General features: G+C 50.4%; 1 protein-coding gene across 10 annotated transcripts in view; it reads right to left on the bottom strand.

Annotated features, from left to right (window-relative positions):
• Positions 1 to 55: 55 nt before the first annotated feature.
• Positions 56 to 23,801, bottom strand: part of MTMR3 (myotubularin related protein 3) — a 74,983-nt gene continuing 51,237 nt past the window's right edge. For 5 of the 10 annotated variants that reach the window (XM_038152750.1, XM_038152752.1, XM_038152753.1 and 2 more), the window contains exons 10-21: positions 18,694 to 18,899; positions 18,366 to 18,497; positions 16,385 to 16,496; positions 15,440 to 15,635; positions 13,713 to 13,898; positions 12,164 to 12,334; positions 9,806 to 9,951; positions 7,773 to 9,168; positions 6,022 to 6,132; positions 5,690 to 5,778; positions 4,474 to 4,500; positions 2,081 to 2,252 (exon numbers count right to left, since the gene is read on the bottom strand). In XM_038152750.1, coding sequence (XP_038008678.1) covers positions 2,081 to 2,252; positions 4,474 to 4,500; positions 5,690 to 5,778; positions 6,022 to 6,132; positions 7,773 to 9,168; positions 9,806 to 9,951; positions 12,164 to 12,334; positions 13,713 to 13,898; positions 15,440 to 15,635; positions 16,385 to 16,496; positions 18,366 to 18,497; positions 18,694 to 18,899 — 2,944 coding nt within the window. Of the gene's footprint in view, positions 2,253 to 4,473; positions 4,501 to 5,689; positions 5,779 to 6,021; positions 6,133 to 7,772; positions 9,169 to 9,805; positions 9,952 to 12,163; positions 12,335 to 13,712; positions 13,899 to 15,439; positions 15,636 to 16,384; positions 16,497 to 18,365; positions 18,498 to 18,693; positions 18,900 to 23,801 lie in introns of all 10 variants that reach the window. The other 5 variants (XM_038152756.1, XM_038152751.1, XM_038152758.1 and 2 more) reach the window with 5 other exon arrangements.

Raw genomic sequence — 23,801 nt, 5'->3', positions numbered from 1 at the left:
CCCTCCAAGGGACAGGGAAGAAAAATAAAAAATTAGAAAGTGTGTTAGCAAATGCTCCCATGCAAAAGTCTAAACTTTATTCACTTTTATTTATATATTTAACAATTCTAAAGTATTTACTTCTCGCTTTTGACAAAAATGAAAAATATAGGAGCACTTTACTCTCTTGCGGAGAGAAGGGTTATTTCTGTACACAGCTACGGAGAGACGGCTTCCTCCTTTACATACAAAGAAAAAATAATATTAATAAAAAAAGTGCTTCATCGATCCAAAAAAGCCTAAAGAGCTGCAAGCTTTTATTCACACTGTACATCCCAGCCCCGGCCCGGAGCGGACCCTCTTGGCACGTGCGGAGGCTCCGGCTGATTCTGCACCCCAAAGCCACACAAGGTTGGGGTGTCCCCCCACCCCGGCCCTGCCACCTGCCCCTCGCCACCCTCGTCCCGCTCTGCACGGAACAGCGATGCCTGTGCCTCTCTTCCAGCCCCCACCGCAGGGTTAGGAACAGATCCCAAACCTGCCTCTGCTGGAAACGCCATCCTTCACTTCACCTTCAGTGTCTCTTTCTCCAGACCTGTGCCAGGGAGATCCCAAGATGCTCTGTCCGTTCCCAGACCCCTTTCCCACAAGGACGCAGCCTCCTCCTTCCTGGGCATTCACGCCACGCACGGATCCTGGCAGGGTGGGAAGGGCACAGTCCAACCACCTCAGCGTCTCCCCCGAGACCCACTGAGCTCTGCCAGATGCTTTCTCCACGTGACCCTCCCTTTGGATGATGTGATTGTGACAGTCCAGGGAAGGGAAATGCTCCCTTCCCAAGGTTTCTTGGATTTTGAGCTGTTGTATCTAGAACTCTCAAATACTCCAGCAGGATTCTTGGGAATACCACAGAGAATTTGGGATTTTGCCTAGGGAATGCACCGTGAGCAGGATCTACTCTTCCTCCTGGCCGGATTGCACTAAGCAGGATCTATGGGAAGGGAAAGGGATGAGCACCTACCAGTTGGTTACAAACGGTATTTGGGAGTTTCACCCTTCAGTGAGGTGAGTCTGATTGGGACAGAAGGAGGAAGGGGAATCCATAACGTATTTTGGATTGTTTTAAGCTCCTCAGGCAGCTTTTTCCTATCTGGGGTACACTGAACACAGCCTGGGAAAGGAGGAGCATCCCAGGAGGGTGCCCAGCACCAGCGCAACCCACGCAGGCCGAGCGCCGCCACTCCGGCGGGTCCCGGCCGCCTTCCGTCAGTTTGGATCGTCCAGTAAAGTGCGAGTGACCTGCCAGGACCTGACCGTGGCAACGCTCTGCTCCCAGAGGGACTCACATGGATGGGGCGAGGACAAGGCAGAGGTCTGCTCCTGTCCTAGTTGGACTGAAGCAGGAATTGCACGGTCAGACGCCTGGCAAGGCCCGGTGTGACGCCTGGCTCTGCTCTCGCCAACAGCACGTGCATTCCTGAGCCAGCATTCCAGGTGTTCCCGCTGCGAGGGCTCAGACCTCACCCCACAGAGCCGCCAGTGCAGGCTCTGACTGAGACCCCTCGGGCAGCCACTGTGAGAACAGAGAGGGAAAAGGTCTCTGGGGAAGGAGATTCCCACCTCTTCTAGCAGCAACAGGTTCCCGAACAGCAGTTTCAGGTTTGGAATAACAGGAGTGATTGAAAGCACTGGAGGCTGCAGCTATTCAGGCTCTGCACTCCGGCCGGCCCGGCTCCCCCTGCTCCCCAAAATCCTCGGTGTGCAGCAGTTCCACAGTGGGACAGATAAATACCCGCAGGGATCCTGGCTCTCACCAGCTCCCTCCCACCTCCAGGACCCTCCCGCAAACAAACAGATATATTATTATATATACACACACGCACGCGCGGGGACACGGACACACAGACAGGACAGGCAGGAAAGGGGGACGAGCTGGACAAGGAGCACCCCGCGGTCCAGCGGCACATCCTCGAGGTCTGTCCCGCCGAGCGGCGCCCACGGCCCCGGCTCCACGCGCAGCCTCCCGGCCTCGGGCCCGGGATCCGCGTGTCCGGGGGAAGGCTCGGCTCGGCTGCTCCCCCGCCGCTCCCAGGCCAGGAATTCAGTTGGACGTGGCAGTGATGGGCTTGTCCAGTTCGAGGTCCAGGCTGGAGCTGCCGGGGTGGAGGCTGCTGTAGCAGGATTTGCAGACTCTGCTGGGCTCGAAGAGCTGCTGGCTGGGAACGGGCACCTTCTGGTTACAGCAACTGGAGCAGAACACGTTGCCACAATTCCTTGCATCGGGAACAGAGGAGAAATGGAAACGATCAGAAGGAATTTGACAAAGTTACTTGAGGCGTAAAATGAGATGTTCCCAGTGCCGGGATGGGGGAGATACCTCCCTACAGGCCAGGGCATGGGCAGGGACAGCTCCAACATCTGTGCTCCTCCCTCCTATGGATGGAGTAGAGATCCAGGGAATGGGCACAGGAAGGAGCATGGAGCCAGGGCCAGCGTGGAATTGCAGGTCATTAAATGCCTCTGTTCAGCACTGCCCTGAGCCAGGCTGGACAGGCTGTGCCCTCTTGTCACACAGAGAGCTCTCTGCCATTCACCATGGAATGGTTTAGCTGGGAAGGGACTTTAAAGCTCACCCAGTCCCATCCCTGCCATGAACAGGGACACCTTCCACCGTCACAGGCTGCTCCAAGCCCTGTCCAGCCTGGCCTCGGACACTTCCAGGCTGGATGTGCTGCAAAGGGGCTCCAGCAGGATGCCGATGCCACGCTGGGGCACAGGGCTGAGGGGCTGAAGCAGAGCCACCACGGGCCCTTCTGAGCCAGGCCGTGGGGAATGTGGGGAACACTGGGAATGGGGGGCTCTGGCCCTGCTCACGCAGCCGATCCAGCCCTGGCTCACAGGAGGGATGTGGCAGTGCTGGGAGCAGGCCGGACTCTGCTCAGAGCTGGAAAGGTTTAAACATGGAAATGTCAAAGCCCTCGGTCGCTGCCATCCTCCCACTGCCCCCACAGCCACTCCGGAAGTCCCACACTCCTGCATCCAGGAAACCGAGCCAAGGAGGAACATGCAAAGCCCGGGGTGGGCAGGCAGGTGTTCCATGCACAGGTGGGCACGCGCAGCATTCCCGGCACTGGCGGAGCCGCACCGGCACATGCACCTCATTACTGCTCAGTCATTAATGATCTTCTGCAGCCCCCCTCGAAACCCAGGAGCCCTGTGTGCCCTGTCCTCCTCAATCCCTACAAGGAGCTGGGAGCAGCACTCCAGGACCTGCGTTTTGCCCTCTCCATTAACTCTTTGGCATCAGGATTTGGTGCTGTCGCTGTTCTGCGCTGGAGATTTGCTGCTGCCAAGAGACTGCCAGGGAATTCTGCTGACACCCAGCAGCTCTGATTAATCCCTCCTTGCTAAGAGAGGAGATTTCCAGCTGCTGGTCACTGACGGGCAGAGAAACAGCAGAGAAATCCCATTTCCCACTTCAGTGGGCTCATTTCCTCAGCTCCACACAGCGCTCCGGGTCTCGGAGGCAGAACCCCGACACGGGAAGGCTGACAGGGAGCAGCCTCTGCAGAGGTTCTGGAGACTGGAGGGACCTGCTGGAAATCCCTGTCAGAAGCACCTGCAGGAGTGGGAACAGCCCTGGGAGATGCCACACAGCTCCCACAGCCCCGTCTCGCTGCTCAAGGAATGGTTATCCCAGAGTAGCTCACTGATGGACGAGGGGAAAACCAACCAGAGGGATTAAAACAAGGATCTCTTTGTTGGAGCTCACCATTCCTAACATATGCTGGGGTTTGTGTTGTTTTATCCTAGACAATGGTGCTCTGACACTGCTTTGGAAAGCTCTGGACAGCTCATCCTTCTATCCCGGTGGTCCCTGCTTTGCTTCAGAGATTAAAAAGAGACATTAAAAAACAGGCTGGAAAAGGGATGTTGCTCATTGAGGAAGGGGGGCTGAAAATTACACTCCCCACGCCTCCTCCTCATCCCAAATCTCAGATATTCATCGGGTTTTGGTTATCCTGACCCTCCACCAGCTCTGTGGCACCTGTTCCAGCCACGGGATTTTCAGTCCTTCTAAAACAAGTGGCAGGTTTTTGCCAACACCCTGCACAGCAATACTGGAATTGTTTGGTAACACGTGGCCCTCTCCCAAAAATATGGGGAAAAAATGGAAATTATCAAAAATAAATGCATAAAATTTGCAGGACAGTCTCCTGTCAGTGAGCAGTACACACATGGACTGACAGTGAGTGTTAGTCTGAGCCACATCCCAGTCAAGCTCCCAAAAGCCAAGTCCTAAAAGCCTTTCTGTGAGGAGACAGGGCTGTTCACACAGATCCAACCCCCAGCAGCTCGTGCTGGCCACCCCCAGCTTAGTTCTGGTGATTTCCAGGCAAGTGAGAAACAAAGAGGGAGAAGAGCTGAGTTAGTTGGGAGAAGTCACCCAGGAAAGGCTGACGGACAACGACAGAGGCTGCTGGAAATGCTCACCAGAGCTGATCAACTCGGTCAGTGCCCCTGCAGGGAGGAGAGAGAGCTCAGGGCTACAGGCAGAGGGAGCAAACATTGGCAACCAAGGAAGCTGGAAGGTTTGACTCTGCTCAAGGTCTACACTGTGGGGTTCAACTCATTTCCACTCCCAGGGAGGGCTGTAAATGTTTACCACAGAGATACTTGTGGTGTTGGTCTCACCAACAGCTGGGTCACTGCACATGTGGAAGGTGAAGGAGCAAAGAACCTACAGGGAGATTTGAGCCAGACCTGAAACCCTGAGTCCATTTTAACTCCTTGTGGGGCTGTGGCTGACCTGTGTGTATCCGGGCTCTGGGATTAGTCCCAAGATCAGCTTTAGGGAACTGAGCCCTGGGGATACAAATTTGTACAAACACAGTGGGCATAGTAAAAAAAAAAAAAAAATTCAGATTCTTCTCCTTCTTCCCTGGGTTTGGTTAACTTCACAAGACTAAATGGAGCAAAATATAAACCAGACACAAACTCAAAACTATGTTCATAACTCTTTGCAACTTCACAAAGCAGGAGAGCTTCAAAATGTGGTAACTGAGATTTATTTAAATGATGGCTCCTGTAATAGTTTTTGCATGTTCAGAAACCAGGAACAGGAATTTATTTGAAACAGAACTATAACTAGAGAGTCTCTGGCTTTAACTTCAGCATACTGAGCCATGTGGTCTCTGCCTCCTGCTCTTCATCAAGCCCCTGCTGCTGCCTGAGCTGCTGCAGCCTCAGTGGCAACAGGTCTGGCAAAGAATAATCCAGAAAACCTTGACCTCACACAGGTGTCCCATTCAGATTCTGTAGGAGCAAGTTAATGGAAAGGGGAGAAAGGTTAGAGAAGGAAAGGAGCAGCGTTCCAACCAGCAATGGGAAGAAGATGCTATTCCTGTATTTCATGTACTCATATATTGAATTTCTGAATGCTAAGAGGACAAAGCTCTATTTTGTATAAATCTAAACTGCCTCCAAATCCAGTGTGGGGAAAGAAGGGTGGGATCTGTTTTGGCTGGAGTGGAGCAGACACCAACTGTGGCTTTTAAATACCTCCCTGCACGGACTGAGCTGAGCAGCAGGAGCTGCTCTGCTCCCTCAGCAGCCCCCCCGCCCAGCAGGAGCCCCGGGGCAGGGGCTGTGTCCCTGGTGGTGGCAGGGAGCAGAGCAGGGCCCGGTCCCTCTCCTCCTCTCCCGTTACCTGCAGTGGTGTTTCCGACTGGCGAGCCAGAAGGCGCTGTCGCAGCCGTAGCAGTGCGCGGCCAGGTGATCCGGGAGCCACCGCGTCACCTGTGGGGACGGCCAGGGCGTCAGGGACAGGGCGGTGGCCATGCTCCTGAGCTCAGCCCCCTCCCCAGCTCCCAGAGGCTGCGCAGCAGAGGGCTCATAGGCACAGGTACTGGTATGTCAGGTGCGAGACCAGCGGAACGCAAGGAAAACAGTTCCCAAGAAGTGGCACGCAACCAAAGGCTGGAGAATAATTTGAATTAGGATTATCCCAGAGTGAGCAATTTACAGGGATTTAGTCTGTACCTCTGTATCCTGTTTATCCACCTGTTCCCAGCTGGCTTCAGAGAAAATCTCTGTGCTGCAGCGAGACAAGCAGTTCTGATCCAGATTGCTTTCCGAGTCGGGAATAGACGTCTGTTGGCAAACAAACACAGCTGAACGGAACCCCCCAGATCCCTGTTCCACACAAATAAAACCCAGAAACCCCAACAGGGCAGGGCTGGACCCTCTGGTGATGGGATGATGTGAGGCAGAGTGGATTTAGAATCCAGTTTCTGCTGCGGAGTTCTGGGAAGGCTTTGGGTAATTAACCAAAACCTGCTCCCTGTGGCTCCAGTTCCAGGGTCCTGATTCCTTTCCAAGGGTGTTTCAGTTTCAAAACTATAATTAGTAATACAGATATCCTTTTGTTGGCAAAGATTCTGGAAAATACAAGCCAAATTGCAAATGGGAAACTCAGAATTTGAGCCATGTGTATTCTATGTATAGGTTTTGGGAATAATGCTTCCTTAATATAGTCCATCCAGGTAGAGGTGGATTGTAACTCACTTAAAACTCAGCCAGCTCTTATAATATGTGAAAATAGCAAGAAATCTTGAGGTAATATATTTTTATGCCTGAGGAATGGGCAATCTTGGAGTTCCAGAGGAAAACCTACAAGTCCCAAGCTGAGGCACAAACGGAAGGTGGAGATCAGGTCCTTAAGAATGGGGAATTTTCTGGAGGCACTGCCAGCCCTACACTGCAGCTTCTGAAGGCCCTTAAAAATGGGAGCAGAGTCCATTAAACCAAAGCACCCAATTTCTCCAAGGAATTCAAGCTTTCAGCAGTGACACTGAGCCCAATGAGCACCTTGTGCTGCATCTCCGATGGGAAGAGCCAAGAAGGCTCCATGGATTTTTCACAACAAACGTACCTGGGACTATCCAGCACCTCTGCCACTTCTAACAGTGAATTCAACAAACAGAAGCTGGGAACCTCTTACAAATAGTTTTTTTTTTCAATTTTGCAGGCATATAAACCATGGAGGCAAAGGAAATTTCTGATGGGTGTTGCGACAGCCTCAGGAATTACAGGCAAATGCTCAAACCCACAGGAAAGCACAATTTTCTACAGAAGTCTCTACTTTTACAACTTTAAACACTTCCAAATAAAAGCACAAATAGTTTAAAAGCTCCCTTAAAATCCTTAATTCATTGAGAGAAAAACCCTTGTTGAAATACAGCCACCACAAAAGCTCAGGTAATTTATTCCAGTTATTTAGAACTCTAGAAATTTATTCCAGTCATTGAGCCTGGAGTACCTGAAAGGGATGGTGTGACCCTGATGGGTTTGAGCTCACAGAGCTTGCCAGTGCACCTGGGACCTGCAGAGAACCAAGGGATCATCCTATGCTCCTGTGCCAAAAATGGCACAGGAAAATTACTTTGCCCTATGTGAAGACAGCAGTAAACAGGGGTTTGTTTGGTTTGACAGAGGCCTGGTAAACCAAGGGTTTGGTTGGCTTTACCGAGGCCAGGGAAGGTGTTTAGGTATGGCCAGGGGTGTGTGAGCTGCTGTGCAACACCCATCTGGAAATAAACCTTTCTGCTCAATCTGAAGTTTGGTGACAGTATCAGTCACCAGCATCTGCCACTATCAGGTACTCTGGCAGTGTTTGCCCTCCTCAGGATGACCTGGAGAGGTCGGTAAGAGCCCAAAGTCAGGCCCTGAGCCGTGAGCCAGGAGCTGAGGGCTCGGTGAGCTCCGTGCTCAGCCCAGTGATGCTCACTCACCACTTCGTCGCCGTAGTCGCCGTTGAGCCGCAGGGAGCTGTTGAGGAGCTGGCTCTCCAGGCGGCTCTTCAGCTCCTGCACCTGCTTCTTGAGGGTCTCCACCTCCTGCTGATGGCCCGTCTCGATCTGGCGCAGGCGCTGCTGGATGACATCGCTGTAGACGGGCATCCCGTCATCGTCCAGGTGGCTGCGGGCCGGCTGGTCCGGGCTGCTGGCCGGCTGCTTCCCGAGCTGGCTGAACATCCATTTCTGGTGCAAGTTCCTCAGGTGGAGCTGAGCAGAGCTGCAGCTGGCCGTGGACACCTGCCGGCTCAGCGAGGCCTTGATCCGCCCGTCCTCGCCGTTGACGCAGTGTCCGTTGGTGGCGGGGAATTTCGGGGCCGTGAATCCCACGGGTTTCTCCACCAGTTTGTTCTCCAGCTCCAGCTCCCCATTATACACCAGCTCATCTTTGCGGTCTGCTAGAGGCAAGGCACAAGGGGAAGGCATCGGGAGGTGTGTGGTGCTGCTACCAGAAGTCCTATGCACTCTTGATCCCAGTTTTTGGAGCTCTATCATGCACTCCCCCTCCGGCCTGTTCTCCAGAGTTCGGGACAGCTCGTCAGCGCTGTTGTCGAAGGGGTGACGCCTGTGGCACGGAGCCCTGGGCGTGAGCTCGGGCTTTGCTTCGGTCTCTGTTAAGGTTTCCGTGGAGCTTTCGATGTTGGATGTCCTTTCCTCCAGCAGGGCTGTCAGAGGGATGGCAAGGCTGGCCTGGGCCGTGCCGCACAGGCTCTCCGCTCCTCCTTCACCTTTCCCAAGACCTTCCTCCTCCGTGTTGTTCGGAGCATCTCTGTTTCCAGAGCCCTCGGAAGGAACAGCCTGCAGTCCTCTCCCCTGAGGTGCCTTCTGGAGAGCGCTGCTGGGGTCGCTGCGCTCGTCCTGCTGTCCTTTCAGCTCTGCAGCACCATGTGAGGCTGGGTGTGGGGTGGCTGCGGGATTGTTCGTTACGGTACCTGTATCCGCCTCGGCCTTTTCCCCACACAGATTGTCAGCTCTCTTCTCCTTATCCAGGCCAACCTCATCCCCTTTCCCTGCTGCCTCCGGGCCACCCCTCAAGTGCTCCTCCATCCCAACATCATCTTTAGTGGCCTCCTGCAGAATGTTCTCCATTTGTCCCTCTGCCACCCCGGCTGCCACAGAGAGCTCTGCCCCCACGGGGGCCCTGCCCTGCCTGCCCAGCCCGTCCCCCTCGAAGGGGTCGTCCCCAGGGGGGCCCAGGCTGCTGAGCTCCAGGGAGCGGCGGTGCTCCTGCCACTTCTCGTTGAGGCTGGGGTCGCTGCTCCGGCGGTTGGTTGTAGGCACGCTGCTGTCACAGGCTGTCGTCAGATTGTCGAAGGATCTTGTCTTTGGTAGCCTGCAAAGGGACAAACAATCCCACCCCCAGATCAGAGGATGTTTTTGTAACATTGAGCTACTGTGGTTCAAAACCACCCCCCCAGTTAGGACAGTAACAATCTGCTAGCCAAGGGACTGTGGGAAGTATTATCCAGGAGCGCATTCCAACCACCTCTAGTGCAGAGCTGCTTCAGTACTTCATTTGCCATGAGGAAAATATATTAAACCAGACTTCAAACATGCCCAGATTAATCCCTTTACCAGCAAGCCCCAATGTTTACAGCCTGGTCACACCTCCTAATTAACATGTGCTCAGAGTCACTGTACAACAAGCAAAGAAATGGTTATGCAACACTGAAAAAGAACTCTAATTCAAGATAACCAGTGAAAGCTTATATCCCACGAGGATAGAAGGATTTCTCTCTGGCTATGTGACTCCCAAAGTTTAACTCTATTTGCCACGCTGTCAGCCCTGAAACGTGACAGCTTCCAAACCCACCCCACAGACAGGCTGTGCTTGGGCAGCTCAGTCCCACAGTTCCGCCAATACACCCGGGAGAAACCCAGCCCTCCCACCCAAACATTCTCCTTTCATATCCCCAGCGTTCTCTGTTGATCTTACTTTACAGGATGGGATTTCTGGGCTCTAGGCTCACCTGCCCAGAGGCTGCTCTTCGGGGCTAGAGCCTGGCACAGGGTACGGGGCACAGGTGTCGTCGGCGGGCGTGGAGGGGGAGGAGCAGGGCAGGTAAACAGCGCTCCAGAGCATCAGGTTCCGCACATGGCACACGGGATACAGCACCTGGCAGGGCAGCACAAGGGAAGGGTCAGCTGCTGCCTCCCAGCAGGAGAAGTTCAGCTCTGAGCGGGGCAGTTCACTGGACAGGTCTCAGCTGGGTGACAGCTTTTTGTCAGCCACACTTGGGGCTAGAATGACTTCTGTCAGAGGCAGAAAAATGCCAGCCTTCAGCTCCTCCTGAATGAACTCCTGCAATGAGCTCTCTGTGAACCTACACCGGCACACCTCATGGAATTCAGTGGCTCGTTACGAGTGCTGAGGTTCCCCTGTGTGTTGTGTTGCACCGTGCCAGAGGGAGCTGAACTCACTCCATGGACCCCAGTCCACCACAGCCCAGCCTGGCTGCAGAGGAGGCACTCATGGGTGCATATTCAGTGCATGCAGAAGTTCTTTCAAGAGGCAGCTTGCTCTTAAAAGGAATTCCTTGATTATAGAATATGCTTTCTGGTTCACTTTAAAAACAGCTTTCTGCTTCACATTAAAAACAGTTTCACTTAAAAAAACAATTTTAGTAATTCCACTCTTTTCCAAGCAACTTTCCCATGGAAAAGCAGGCAATGGCAGAGTAACAGCTGGCTCCACCAGACAGGCACTGCTCAGGCTCCCCAAGGAACGGGCCCCAAGGCTGCCGGCGCTCCAGGAGCATTTGGACAACGCTCTCAGGGACAGGGTGGGATTTTGGAATGCCCTGTGCAGGGCCAGGGGTTGGATTGGATGATCCTGGTGGGTCCCTTCCTAAATGAGGATATTCTGTGATTCTCTGAACACTCAGCTTCCCTGGCACTGAGCAGGGGAAGGGCTGTGGGGTGGCTGCTCTTAAACAGCTCTGGCTCTATAAGAGATGCAGTTGCAGCATGGGCACCTTTTACAGCCTGAAGCAAAACCACAAGAAAATGAACTCAAACCAGGAAATTACCTGAACTCCCACGTGCAGGAGTGTCCTTGTGAGTATTTCCTGAGAACAGGGGCCATGTGGGATAGAGCACAGAAGGGCAGCCCAAGGACAGACCTGTCCACAGTCACTGTGAGAGCCCTCTCCATGCTCCTCCTGGCATTCTCAAGGAAATCTAGAGGCATCCACAGCTTTAAGATCCCCCCAGGCTGTGTCTGCTCTGCCTCATGAACTCTCCCCAGGAGTGTCAGGTGGGAAGGCTCCAAGGGCTCTTTGCAATGACAGCCCAGAGCCAGGGCACACTCAGCCAAGAAGGGCTCAGGGGAGTAGAAAATTCTATCTTTTTACAACTACTGTGGGCATAAAACTCCTTCCTGCTAAGCCAGGGTTTAGTTTTGCTCTAAGAAACAACTGAAAGCCACATCCGTCATATACAAAGCCACTGCACAGTCCTTACAGTTCAGTTTATGACATCTGATACTTCAAGAGATAAAAAGGGTTTAAATATTTATGCAAGTCCTTGCAGTCCTAACCATGATGTCATTTGGTGTTTGCTCTCTTGCCCATGCTCTGCACCCCTGAATCCTTCACGTGACCTTGTAGCAAACACCCAACTGAGCCCCTTCCCAGAACCTTCCGTGAGCTCCTAAACAGAGCCAAAGTAAAAACCTGAAGGTATCAAGAGAAACAAAGATACACTAAATAATCCGAGCCACTTTTTCTGTTCAGATGTAAAATGAATTTAGACACAGTGTCTAGGTTTGCAGGCAATTTTGTGTCACTCCTCTGACACAGCTCAGTTCTCCAGAGAGCTCTATTTATCAAACACTGAACTGTTTTCTGTTACAAACAATAAAACATTTAGTCACAGAAAGCACCTTTCCAGCACAGAGAAATTTCTGAGGTGGCATTTGACATTCCCCAAATATCAGCAAAATTAACCCAGGAGTTCAAACATCAGCCTGAGCTGGATGTTCCAAGATGAATGTCAGGGGGAGCTGAGCTGCTCTGGAATCACCTCTCTGTCTGTGGTGACAGCTCAGAGAACCACACAAGGGTTTGGGCTGGAAGGGACCTTAAAGCTCATGCAGTGCCACCCCTGCCATGGGCAGGGACACCTTCCACTACCCTGGGTTGCTCCCAGCCCCTTCCAACCTGGCCGTGCACACCTGCAGGGATGGGGCAGCCACCACCTCAGCTGTGGTGGAACCCCAGGTCACCAGGTGCCACCGCTGGGGTGTTTCTCAGGGGACCCCATGTGCACGATGCTGTTTGGGGCAGCCCCCCCAGGGCTCTCCCCCAGGAGGGGACTGGGGTACATACAGATTCCGACTGGGAGGAGTAGAGCAGGTTTTTGAAGGCTTTGTTTGCTGCCCGCAGCAAAGACCAGACGGAGCAGGTCCGTTCCTGAGTGTGTTTCTCTCCTCTCTCTTTCGCATTGTTGCACAGGAATGTTCCAAAGAGGCAGGAGTAGGTGTGCTGCACCAACTTCACCTGCACAGAGCCACACACACGCACTGTCAGCTGGCACAACGGGGCGGCCTCAGCTCCCTTCCCCTCCCGGAGCAAACCCTGCCCCAGGGCTGCCACACCAACCCCCGGCATTTCCCACATACTTCCCCACAAACCGATTGCACAGGAATGCAACGGGAGAGGAATCTTTTAAAATCATAACTGAACAAATTCAGGAAAAAACATAACATAGAAAGACAAAATATTTGTTCCTAATCAAGTCATGTTGATACAAACTCATTGCCCTGCAGGCCAGGCAAAGCAGAATCATGATTCCTCTGCTACTAAACATTCATGCAGCACAGAAATGCTGATCATTAATCACTCCATGCTGGGCCCAGCCTAACAAATGCCAGCTTAACTTCAGGCATATCAATGACTTCCTTGGGATTATTCAGATGTTTAAATGAAGACAAGTGGCTCAATACTGCAATAAATTAGGGGTTCACTCTACAAAGGCCAGCACACCACGGGTATGTTCTCTCTCAGCCCGTGGAGATTAGCAGTGTGCTGTGAAGCCAGTTACTACCTGTTGTATCTCATTTCACAACTGAGCTGCTCCAGGACTGTACATGGGCTCAGTTACATGGCTGAGCTGGCAAGTCGTAATTCCAGTCAGCCACAATCACAGGAATGTGCCTTAAATCTCTGAGTGGATCAGACACTTCATAAAAACTTCTACTCTTCAGACTACTGGTCCTGCAGTCCACGACTGCCACTTCCCCAGAGATCTGAGAACTGACTTGGACCATCCTGGGTGAATGCCTAATAGGAATGCTGTCTGCTTCCAAAATGGGTAAGCACAGCTCCTGTATCCTACACATTTTCAGTGAAGAAACTGAAAAAAAATGAACGGAGCAGGTTGTTTTTAGAGGAGGAGTATTCAAGTCAAAACAAGATCCAAGCAGGGGGGAGTTAGCATCGGCAGTAAGAAGGGTTTTTTCAGACTTTGTGGATGTTTTACACCTCTCAGGTGTGACTATTCAATTAATATAATTTATTTCTTTAAAGTCTAAAAGAAGTCCTTGAGGCTTCTGCTTTTGAGAGTGAACAGCCCCTGTGGGTTACACAAGTGCTTTTGTCCCCTGTATCTGGGCAGCTTTCCTGTTCCCTTTATCAGGTGAGAGCATATATAGAACATATTCATAGACATATAAAAAATGGAATGGTTTGGGTGGGAAGGGACCCTAAAGCCCATCCATTCTCCCCCCCTGCCATGGGCAGGGTCACCTTCCACTATCCCAAGTTGCTCCAACCCCTGTCCAACCTGGCCTCGGACACAGAAAGGTGGGAAAATCTGTCCCCAGGCTCTCCAGCAGTGTTTAGCAGGAGTGTATCACCCAGCAATCTCCCAACTCACAAGGAATGCTTCGTTAAACTCGAAGGAGCAGGGGAACTGCCTCTGGAGCTGATGGACACAGTCCAGCCACTGCAGAAACACCGGGCAGCGCTCATTGAGGTCGTCCGAATTCTCCCCGTGGCCACAGCGATCTGCAAACTTGTGGCCAAAATCCAGCCACTCAGTCTCCACTAGCACCTGGAAACCCTGCAGGGAGGAGAGGAGAGATGAAGAATTCCTATTTTTCTTCGGTTCAGTTTCCTGAGATGGTCTGAGACTTGTGGGAATCGCTGTGTCCTCTCTCCTATTTCCCCTCAGCACTGGGCTCATTACTTCTCTTTACTGCTTTCCCTAATGCCTCTGTGCTCTGAAATGGAATTGGGACAGATAAGGATTCCCAAACTACATGAACAGGAAAGGGAATAAGGCAGGTTAAGTCCTCAGTGACTGGCAGGGACGATCCTGATATGAGCCCTATCATCTAGGCAGTGAAAAGTAGGAACTTCATGTTGCCAAAGCTTCTGGATCATGGTATCCAGTATTTGGACAGGTTATATAAAAACTTTTCTTGAAAATGATGGTCAGATCCACTTGTCAGGAAAGAAAACCATCCATCCACAACAGGACATCCAAGCTCAGGGAGAGCAGGTGCTTGTCTGTGCGTACAGCAGTCACAAGGTTGATTAAAGGTTCACTTGAGTGATTTTTCATGAAAAGGGCAAAGAACATTCCCAAACAGTGACTGGGCAAGCAGCTGAATGTCACACCTTGTCTCACAGGACCTGAAATCCATCACAGGGCAGGCAGGTTTTGGTTCTTAGTGGAAAGAAAAATTGTAGAGAATGTTTGTTGAGTCAAAGGCTGTGATTAGAGCCAAAATAATGGCTGTCATTAGAGCCAAAATAACGGCTGGCAGCTGAAAGCTTTAAATCTGACAGCACTGAAAACTCATTTTCCTCAATGTTTCTAATCCTGGTACAGACAACTGCAGTTCATGGCTTGCTCTGGGTGACAGAGAAGGCCCAGACTGTGCACAGCACAACTCTGCTCCCCAAGCAGGAAGGACAGCACCCTTTGGAGGACCAGGAGCAGATCCTGTGCCCAGACAAGAGCAGCATGTTTTGCCTGATGGATGCCAGCTTCTAGAAACCATGTGGAAAAGGATCCAGGAAGTTTTCACACTTCCATCCAAAAGGCAGTTCCAGCTCCTTGTCCTAGTGTGTGTGAGGCTTTAAGCAGCAGCTCCCAGCAGTGCTCAGACACAGAGTTCTGTTCTGGACAACAAAGGCATCTTGCCCGTGGGCTGGCAGATGGAAGCCAGCCAGCACACGTCCCACAGTGCTGAAAAGTGATGGAACAGGGGAAAATCAGGAGAAGCAGAACTGACAGAGGGCAACGGAAATGTGAAACTGGAAAACCATGCAGCTGAGAAACCCAGCAAAGAGGAAGGCTCTCTATCAGTGCTTGGCTGAGAACCTGCAGGGATGCAGCAGAAGCTGCAATTGCAGCACTTTGTACTCCATACTCCTAAACTAAATATGGGGAAGCACAGACCACGACTGTGCAGTTACAGCAGAGGGAATGTGAGCTACTCCTGAGTAACACAGGCACCTACACCTGGGAGTAACTGCAGACTACGGGTGACAAACTCCTGCCACCTACAGCACCTTTGCCAGGGGAGAAACCTGAAATAATTCACAGCCAGACTCCCTCCAGAGACCCCAATGACTGCCAGCTGCTTTACCCACCTCTGTGGTCCTGTAGTAGGGGTCCAGCAGGAGCTTGGCCAGGGCCACGATCTGGGGCGTGCGGTCCCAGCCGTCGGAGCAGTGAACCAGCACGGGCCGCTGGTCCCGGTCCACGGCGTGCACCACGAGCAGCGCGGATTTCAGGAGCACTGACAGGTGCTGCAGCCACTTGGTGCTCTCCAGAGCTGACAGCCAACTAGAGGGAAAGCAGGCAAGACAGTTTTTGCTCTTTTAAAATGCTTTCAGGTTTGGATGTCTGAGTTTATCACGGCAAAGCTCCTGTTTTAATAAGCTGCGAGTGTCAGTCTGTAGCATTTTTCACTTGTGTCTTGTTAACACTTTCCCAGAAGTGGAAGCAGCAAAGCCACCAAGCCAACCCAAGGAACTGCCAGAATCTGGGATGAGCTGAAGGTTTGCATCTACTCTGAAACCGTGAAAGGCTTTAGCAGCAAATTCCAAACAGGAGAGTGGGAGGGAAAACAGGATTGGGGTAACTACAGGGAGGCCCAAGCTCAGGAGCTCCCAAGGTGAGGGGCAAGGACAGGGTAGTTACCCCACAGCACTGGAAGGTTATGAAATATTCTCCTGAAATGATATTATAAACGAGTGAATACATGCAACACACCACAATTTTCCAGATGTGAGCCAACGGTGAGGATTAAAGAGCTAGGAGTAGCAGATCAGCCTGAATGTGAGTGCTCAGAAGCCCACCAGAAGAAACAACATTCTGGTATCAATATTCAAGGCTACGCTCTAATTTCAGAACTAATTTGCTATGTTCACTTCAATCAGAATAAACCAGTGACTTCCATGAAAATGGAAAAACACAGCTTAGCACTATTACCAAGGGAAAATCCACTGAATTTCAATTTAAAAATCAGGAGCAGAAGAATGCGGCTGCAGAAACGTGGAACCAAGGGCCCAAAGCCCCAAACTTCCACTTACTTTCCTGGATCTGGCATTTGTGTGCAGAGCAGACGCAGCGACTGGAAGCTCTTGCGGATGGAGTGGATGTTTGCCATCCCCATGAACACCACTTCACAGTTGGGGTAATATTCTGCAGGGAAAGAGCAAGACAGAGGGAAGAAAATAACAATTACCTTTCTAAAAGAGGATTTTTTTCATAAAAACAAACCCCTGTTGCTGTGGACAGATGAAATAATCTGTTTACAAAGATTCTGTAAGTCCTTGGAGCTCACTGGCTATTCCAGACACGACAGCCCAGCAAAACAAGGAAGCATTTAGCAAAGTCCTGCTGTACTTATTTCAAATGTTTCATTTAAGGTTACAAAAAGCAGAGTGCAGACCTCTGGGAATTCCTGTGCTCCAGGTTCCAGAATGTCTGTAAAAAGACTGAGAAACATCAAAAGATGTGAAACATAAATAATATTTAATTGGTAATTTATGGATTTAAGTTAGATTTCAGATTCCTTTTCCTAAGCACTCAAAAAGGCTGAAAGGTTACTTCATCCACTGCTTTCTTCTGAGGGGAATTGAATGAGGAAGCATCACACATGTGAGAAATACTAGGAGCTCAGGAAAACAAGATACATGGAATTACTTTGGATGTGCTCAAGCAACACTGGAGGCCTGAACAGACAGGGCCAGTGCTCAGGGAGCACCTAAAGAGAGCCAGAAAATACCAGTTCAGTAGTTTTCCCAAGATTTAGTCTTCCCTCTGCTGTGATGCTTCAGTCTGCACAAGAATGATCACACAGTAACTAAAATGACCATTTCTACAGGAGAAAAAAATCAGGATTCAGAATCTGGGATACTGAGCGCTCGCACAAGAAAATTCAGGAGTCTGTGATGTTTTCTATCATTTGATTTCCCAACTCTTTATCAGCCCAACAAATGCTGGGTCAAACACAATGAGGGACTGCAACTCCAGGAGCAGCCTCAGACAGTATCAGACAACTTCAGAGTTTTTTTGTACTTTTACTGAATTATATCTAAAGTACAGCACAGATGAGCTATTTTTATACAGAGAATGAAGCAGACCTGGCAATACCTGCAGAAAACTTAGCAGCAAAAAGCAAAACAGGTTTTATTGAAGGTGACAAGCTGTTTGAAAGCCTTCTCCACAGAACTAAAAAACCAATATACAGGAAGAAAATCAAACTTCCTGTATACTGTGCTTTTCTGTGTTTTGAAATTTTATTCTCTGATGAATAATCATTTAGTGGTTTTGAGGTGTTAAATGGAAACCTATCATTTTTTTAAACTGGTGGCTACAAATCAAAATGCAGCTATTGCAGCAAAGACCAAAATAAAAGGTCAAAAGAGCTTTCGTTATCTTATCTCCAGTTTTTCTGTCTGGGATTTCTTTCCAGCCTCTCCACCCATGGAATTTTAACAGGCTGCATTAATACCCAACAGTGACCATAAATTATACCTTGTTTATAAAACCACCAATTCACAAGTGCCAAAAAACACAGAATGTGGTGTTGCAACTGTATTACACATGCAAGGTGAGGCAGGATTGCAGTTGCTATGATACAAATACTGAAAAATACTTCAGCTTTAGGGAAATTGCTGAGAAGTTGTATTTTGCACAACTGTTCTAGAAGATTCCTGTCCTCTGCAGCCAGCGAGTTTTACACGTTCAGGGGTTTTAGACGTGAGCACACGGGACACCTTTGTCTCTCTCTAGTTTATGCATCTGACTCAGCAAGGGAAAGCTCTTCAGCAGGTTCCACAGGGCTCAGCATTCACGGAGCACTGTTGCCAGCTGGGTTAATGGCCTGAGAACAGACTAATTAACAGCTCAAGCTGCCCTCTGAAGGCCTGGGTGGGGGCTGCCATGATCCAGAACGTTCAGACAGATGAGCAGTGTACAGACAGTGTTGAAGGGTGTCAGAGCAACCACACTGGAGCAAATCCCTTTGACTGATTGCCTGGAAAGCTGAGGAGGAATGCTGCTTACCTGGGCACTCACAGCCACCCCCCTTGGCTCTGTTGGCCACAGCTGCTGCGTAAGATCGCGCGTCCAGGATCAAAAGCTTCTGAGGCTGGATTGCCAAACTCTCTGCTCCTGAGGCATTGGAGATGGAGGAGTCTGGGGAGGAGAAAACAGGTGATGAGCTCAGAGGATCCTTCTGACATCGGTTACAGCACGATTTCCTCAGTCCCACAATGCACATGCACTGGAGAATGGGGACTAAATACGACGGATTCCCTCTGTTCCAGCACAGGAGATTAAACGTTTACACAAAGCTCTGCCCTCGACACAAAAGCAATGGTGACAGCCTTACCAAATTCCACATCAGAGAGGTCCCCTCCGTTGGACAAATCTCTGGAACAATTCCCATTCATTAACTTGTTACTGTTGGACCTGGAGTCTGAGGCACAGGCTTTGGCTACGGACTGGACCAGGTGCTCATCGTCGGCGTTCCTCCAGCCCCACCAGCTCACCTCGGGCTGGCCGCAGCGGGAGATCACTGCCCCATTGCTCTGGTGCCTGAAAACAGGGAATGCACAGTCAACAGCCAGGATAAAGAGCACAGAGGACACAAAAAAATCAGTGGAGTGCTCCAGTAGCTTCATTTCCACCAGGGAACACCATTCAGCAGTTATCCCCAACCTGGGATTCAGCTTCCCTACAGAATGATGGCTGTCACCACAGTCACTGACAGATGAAAGTCAAAGCAAGGTCAGGAAAGAAAACAAAGCATCTTCTAGCTCAATACTTTGGCCTGTTGGCCAGTGAAAGCTGGGGAGTGTTTTGGAACAGCAGGTGAGGCATGAGAGAGGAATTCAACATGGATGGGGGATAACTGAGAACACCCTAACCTGGACACGGCTCTCGTCTCCTGGGAGGTGACATTCAAAAAAATTTTTTTGCTTCACATGAGTTATTTCCTTAAATCTGACCTGGCTTCTTGTACTACGCAAAAAGAACAGATCTGGAATAATTAAAACTTGCTGAACCATTGCAAAATGCTCTGAAAAAGATATGAAGACTCTCCCCTATAACCTATTATAAAAAGAGGACTAAAACGTATTATCACAGTAATTCCACTCACTGCCTTTGTGCTGGCACATCCCCTGCTGCCACCAGCTCTGTGACTCGCCAGCCACTGAAGTGTTTGCAGCGGGCAGGAACAAACTTCTCCCTGACCTTGCCCAGCAGCACCCTGAATTCAGGGAGCTCAGCCCTGGGGAAAGCAGGCCCAGCTGTATGTGCAGAGAGCTGCAGCTGGAGTGGCCAGAGCAGCACACACAACTTCTGGGGCACCTAAAATCTCAAAACGATTAATCCTTGCCTCATTTCCCAGCTGGAATATCTCAGCACTCATCCACACAGCTCTTCTCTGTTTCAGCCAAAGGATCACAAAATAGTTTCAGTTGTGAAGAGTCCTAAGGTTCATCCAGTGCCACCCCTGCCATGGCAGGGAGACACCTCCCACTGTCCCAGGCTGCTCCCAGCCCCAATGTCCAGCCTGACCTTGGGCACTGCCAGGGATCCAGGGACAGCCCCAGCTGCTCTGGGCACCCTGTGCCAGGGCCTGCCCACCCTGCCAGGGAACAATTCCTAATTCCCAATATCCCATCCATCCCTGCCCTCTGGCAGTGGGAGCCATTCCCCGTGTCCTGTCCCTCCATGGCTTGTCCCCAGTCCCTCTCCAGCTCTCCTGGAGCCCCTTTGGGCACTGGCAGGGGCTCTGAGCTCTCCCTGGAGCCTTCTCCCTGGGTGCTCCAGGTGAGCACCACCCAGCTCTCCTCTCCCTGGGTGCTCCAGGTGAGCACCCCCAGCTCTCCCAGCCTGGCTCCAGAGCAGAGGGGCTCCAGCCCTTGGAGCATCTCCGTGGCCTCCTCTGGACTGGCTCCAGCAGCTCCAGGTCCTTTCTGTGCTGTACCCCAGGGCTGGAGGCAGCTCTGCAGGTGGGGTCTCACCTGAGCAGAATTCCCCCTTTGGCTCAGCCCAGGGCAGGGGTGCATTTCTGGGAGTAAGAGCTTTTCAAGTAGAGGTGCCTCTGGGCAATGCTTTCCTCACCCAGGAGTCCCCCCAGAACCCTGGATTTCCAGTGTGCCCCTGCCAATTAGAATTCCTGTATGTTATGATGCAGGAAAATATTTCAGAGCCTTCCTGCAAACAAACTGCCCACCTCAGCTTCAGGGCAACCAGGAGCTGTTCACTTCCCTCTAACCAGGGAACCCAGAGGGCTGAGGGTCAGCTTAACCTTTAAGCAAATCTTAACAGCCCTGAACAGGAAGCCAGCCCACCCAAAGCAACCAGTGTTGACTTTTTGGCTCCGAGCACTCTGATGGATGTTTCTGGAGGTGTGACAGGCTGGTTTGTGCTGTGCTGTCAGAGCTGTCACCCCCGGGTGCTGCGCGGCACCTCCTCCGCAGCGTCCCCGCGGGCACCGCGTGGGCGCCGCCGCCTCCTGCTCCTCATCCAACAGCAACACAGGGACAGGCTCCGTGGTGCACAGCCTCCAAGTGATCAAACAGGCTGGGATACGGTTTTGAAGTGCTTTTCATAGCTCTTTTATAATTGTTTCATATGAAATCCCTTCAGTGAGAGGAAGCACTGACACGCTGCGTTAAGCGGGGCAAAGGAAAAGCGATGCGAAGGCACAGCTCTTACACCAGGTGCCAGCCGACTGCAGGCACGGGGAAATGGATTTCTGCTGGAATTAATGGCCTTCCACAAACAGCTCTACCCATAGCAAATTAGTTCAGGAAAAAATACGTGCCAATCACTGAAAGGCCACCGAGTTCCCCGCTACGCTTGCACAAATAAAAGAAAATAAAACATCATTATATGTGTAAGAAATCTATTTTGAACAGAGCAGCTCATTTATTTTTCCATATGTTCTCCCAGATTTCATTACTACCTGCTGCAGAATAATTTTCATAGGTTCATAAAGAGTTATATTTTCATCTCCAGGTCCTTGCCTCGCATTATACAAATAATGAAGAATCATTAGGCTGGGAGATGAGCTCATTGGTGGCTGGGCAGCCCCACCAGTGCCCTGCACAAATCTGCTATGTTCAGAGGTACCAGAAATCAGCACACAATTCTAGTTAGGGGCACACTGGAGGGCTGAGAAATTCCATTCATTCCAGCTGGACTGGCCACAGGGATAAAGAACAGCCAGCGTGATGCTCAGATCCCTGGGATAAGAGGGCATCACTCAGAGATCAGGAACAAAACAAAACTATTCAAAAAACTTAAAGCAAAACCCCCATGGAAAATTCCATAGAGACAAAAAACCTGCAGCCCCCTGCATAAACCAAGAGTAAATCAGCATTAGGTAACTCTAAAGCCCTTTACAAGCTGTTGTACAGCTGCAGGACACATGTACACCTCTGCACAGGCTTCATCCTCCTCGTGCCCAAACCATGCTGGAGTACAACAATAAATCCCCCAAGTCCTTGCAACCACAGAGCAGCGAGGAGCAAGGAAGGGTGAACTGCTCCCTTGCTGCATTTCTGAACCATCAGAACCATAATGGAAATCCCTTTGCTGCAGTTCAGATGTAACTCATGGCAGGAACAGAATTTCTGTGTGCCACAGGATCCCTGGGCCTGTGTGGGGGCTCACCCTCAGCAGAGCAAGGCTAAAGGACACTTCCACACAGAGAACCTTCAGGGAGGCTCTCATGATGCTGTTTCTGCAAGGTAGGAGGAAGCCCTTGCTACTGTTGTCCCAAAAAACCCCAAGAGCATTCTCCATAACATTGATTTTCTGGGGCCAAATTTATCCACATAAGTTATTGTTCCCAGAGAGGTTGAGGCTGTGGCTGCCCCATCCCAAGGGCAGGTTGGACAGGGCGTGGAACAACCTGGAACAGTGGAATGTCCCTGCCTATGGCAGAGGGTGGAATCAGATGAGCTTTAAGTTCCCTTCCAACCCTATCAGTGTTTCTGTGACTCTATGAAATATGTGAATAGGCTTTAAAAATTGGAAACAGAAAGAAAAACTGCAGGGTCTGGTGTGAGATTTCTTTAGAAATCTGATCACAGAATGGAAGCAATGCTCCTGACAGTCCAATCCCCATGGAGCATTCCTGGAGCTTGTCTCCAAATCTGCCTCCTGGGCTTTTCAGCCTGGACTGCTTCACAGGGACAACGAATTTCCTGTTGCCAGTGGGTGTTTCTGGTCTCTGTCCCAGTGATCTGTATCTGAGACAAGTGATTGGACTTATTTAAAAAAAATCCAGATTACTTCTTCTGCCCGTGAAGTAAAGCAAAAAGAAATTTAGTGATGTGATCAATACTGAAACTAAAATCGTTAAGACCCAAAATAATTTCAGTGGATAAAAAATGTTGAGTAAGCTTTTGTCCCTTACTGAAAAAAGCTGGCTTTATGTATATATACATACATATATATATATATATATAAAATAATATATGTATATATATATATATATAAAACTGTATGTGGAATCCAATCATAGAATCATGGAATGATTTGGGTGGGAAAGGACCTTAAAATTCATCCTGTCCCACTCTCTGCCACAGGCAGGGACACCTTCCCCTAGACCAGGATGCTCCAAGCCCAGTCAAACCTAGAAATCCTCCTCCCCTCACTGCTGTGAGCTCTATTAGAGCCCAGAGTGATGAACTGGATGTTTTGAAAAATCTATTACCAAATGTCAAGATAAGGAAAAAAAGGAAATCAAAAAAGAGAAACCCTTTTCTCTCGCTGATTTGAAGCTCAGCAATGAATCACCATGTGTGGTTCACCACCCAGAGCCTCAGCAGAACTGAGGAAAATTGAACATGGGGACAGAACAATTTCAGTCTCTGTGGTCTTTTGACTTTTCAGCTGCCCTTCTATAAACCCCTGGAATGCAAGGTGTTCCCAGGAATGAGAACAAAGTGTTTCCTTCTGTGCAGTGATGGCAGCAGGGGGAATGCTGCCCTGGGCAAGTGTGTTTGCAGGTGAGGTGTCCCCTAATTACATGACAACTGCAGAAAAGACCCAAAAGCTAAACCCAAACCCACACATAAATCATATTATTCTCCTTTATACATATATATCATATATATACACACACATTTAGTACTCTAATAATAAAATACCCAGATTTTTAAGCGTCAGCGTATGGTGGGAAGCATTTTCCCCTTCTCAGAGCTGAGCAGAGGAGGGAACAACCCCTTCACCATTCCAAAAGAGACCACACTAAACCCCTTTGCTGTTTGGGAGGAAAAGGAGGAAAGACAGGAGGATTTAAAGGTAATGGTTTGCTGCTGTGAGCCAATTTGTTCTGCCTTCACTGAACAAAACCCTTAAGCTCAGTAAACAGAGTTTTGTGTCCTACAGCTCTCCTGCCCTTGGCTCCTCCAACACAAGCTCCAAGGACCTGCCAGCTTCCCTGCTCTCCGTGTTCACCAGGAATGGGTTGCA

The sequence above is a fragment of the Motacilla alba genome, chromosome 15 (assembly GCF_015832195.1).
Source record: "Motacilla alba alba isolate MOTALB_02 chromosome 15, Motacilla_alba_V1.0_pri, whole genome shotgun sequence".
Taxonomy (NCBI): Eukaryota; Metazoa; Chordata; class Aves; order Passeriformes; family Motacillidae; genus Motacilla; species Motacilla alba.
This window is presented reverse-complemented; position numbering and strand designations above follow the sequence as displayed.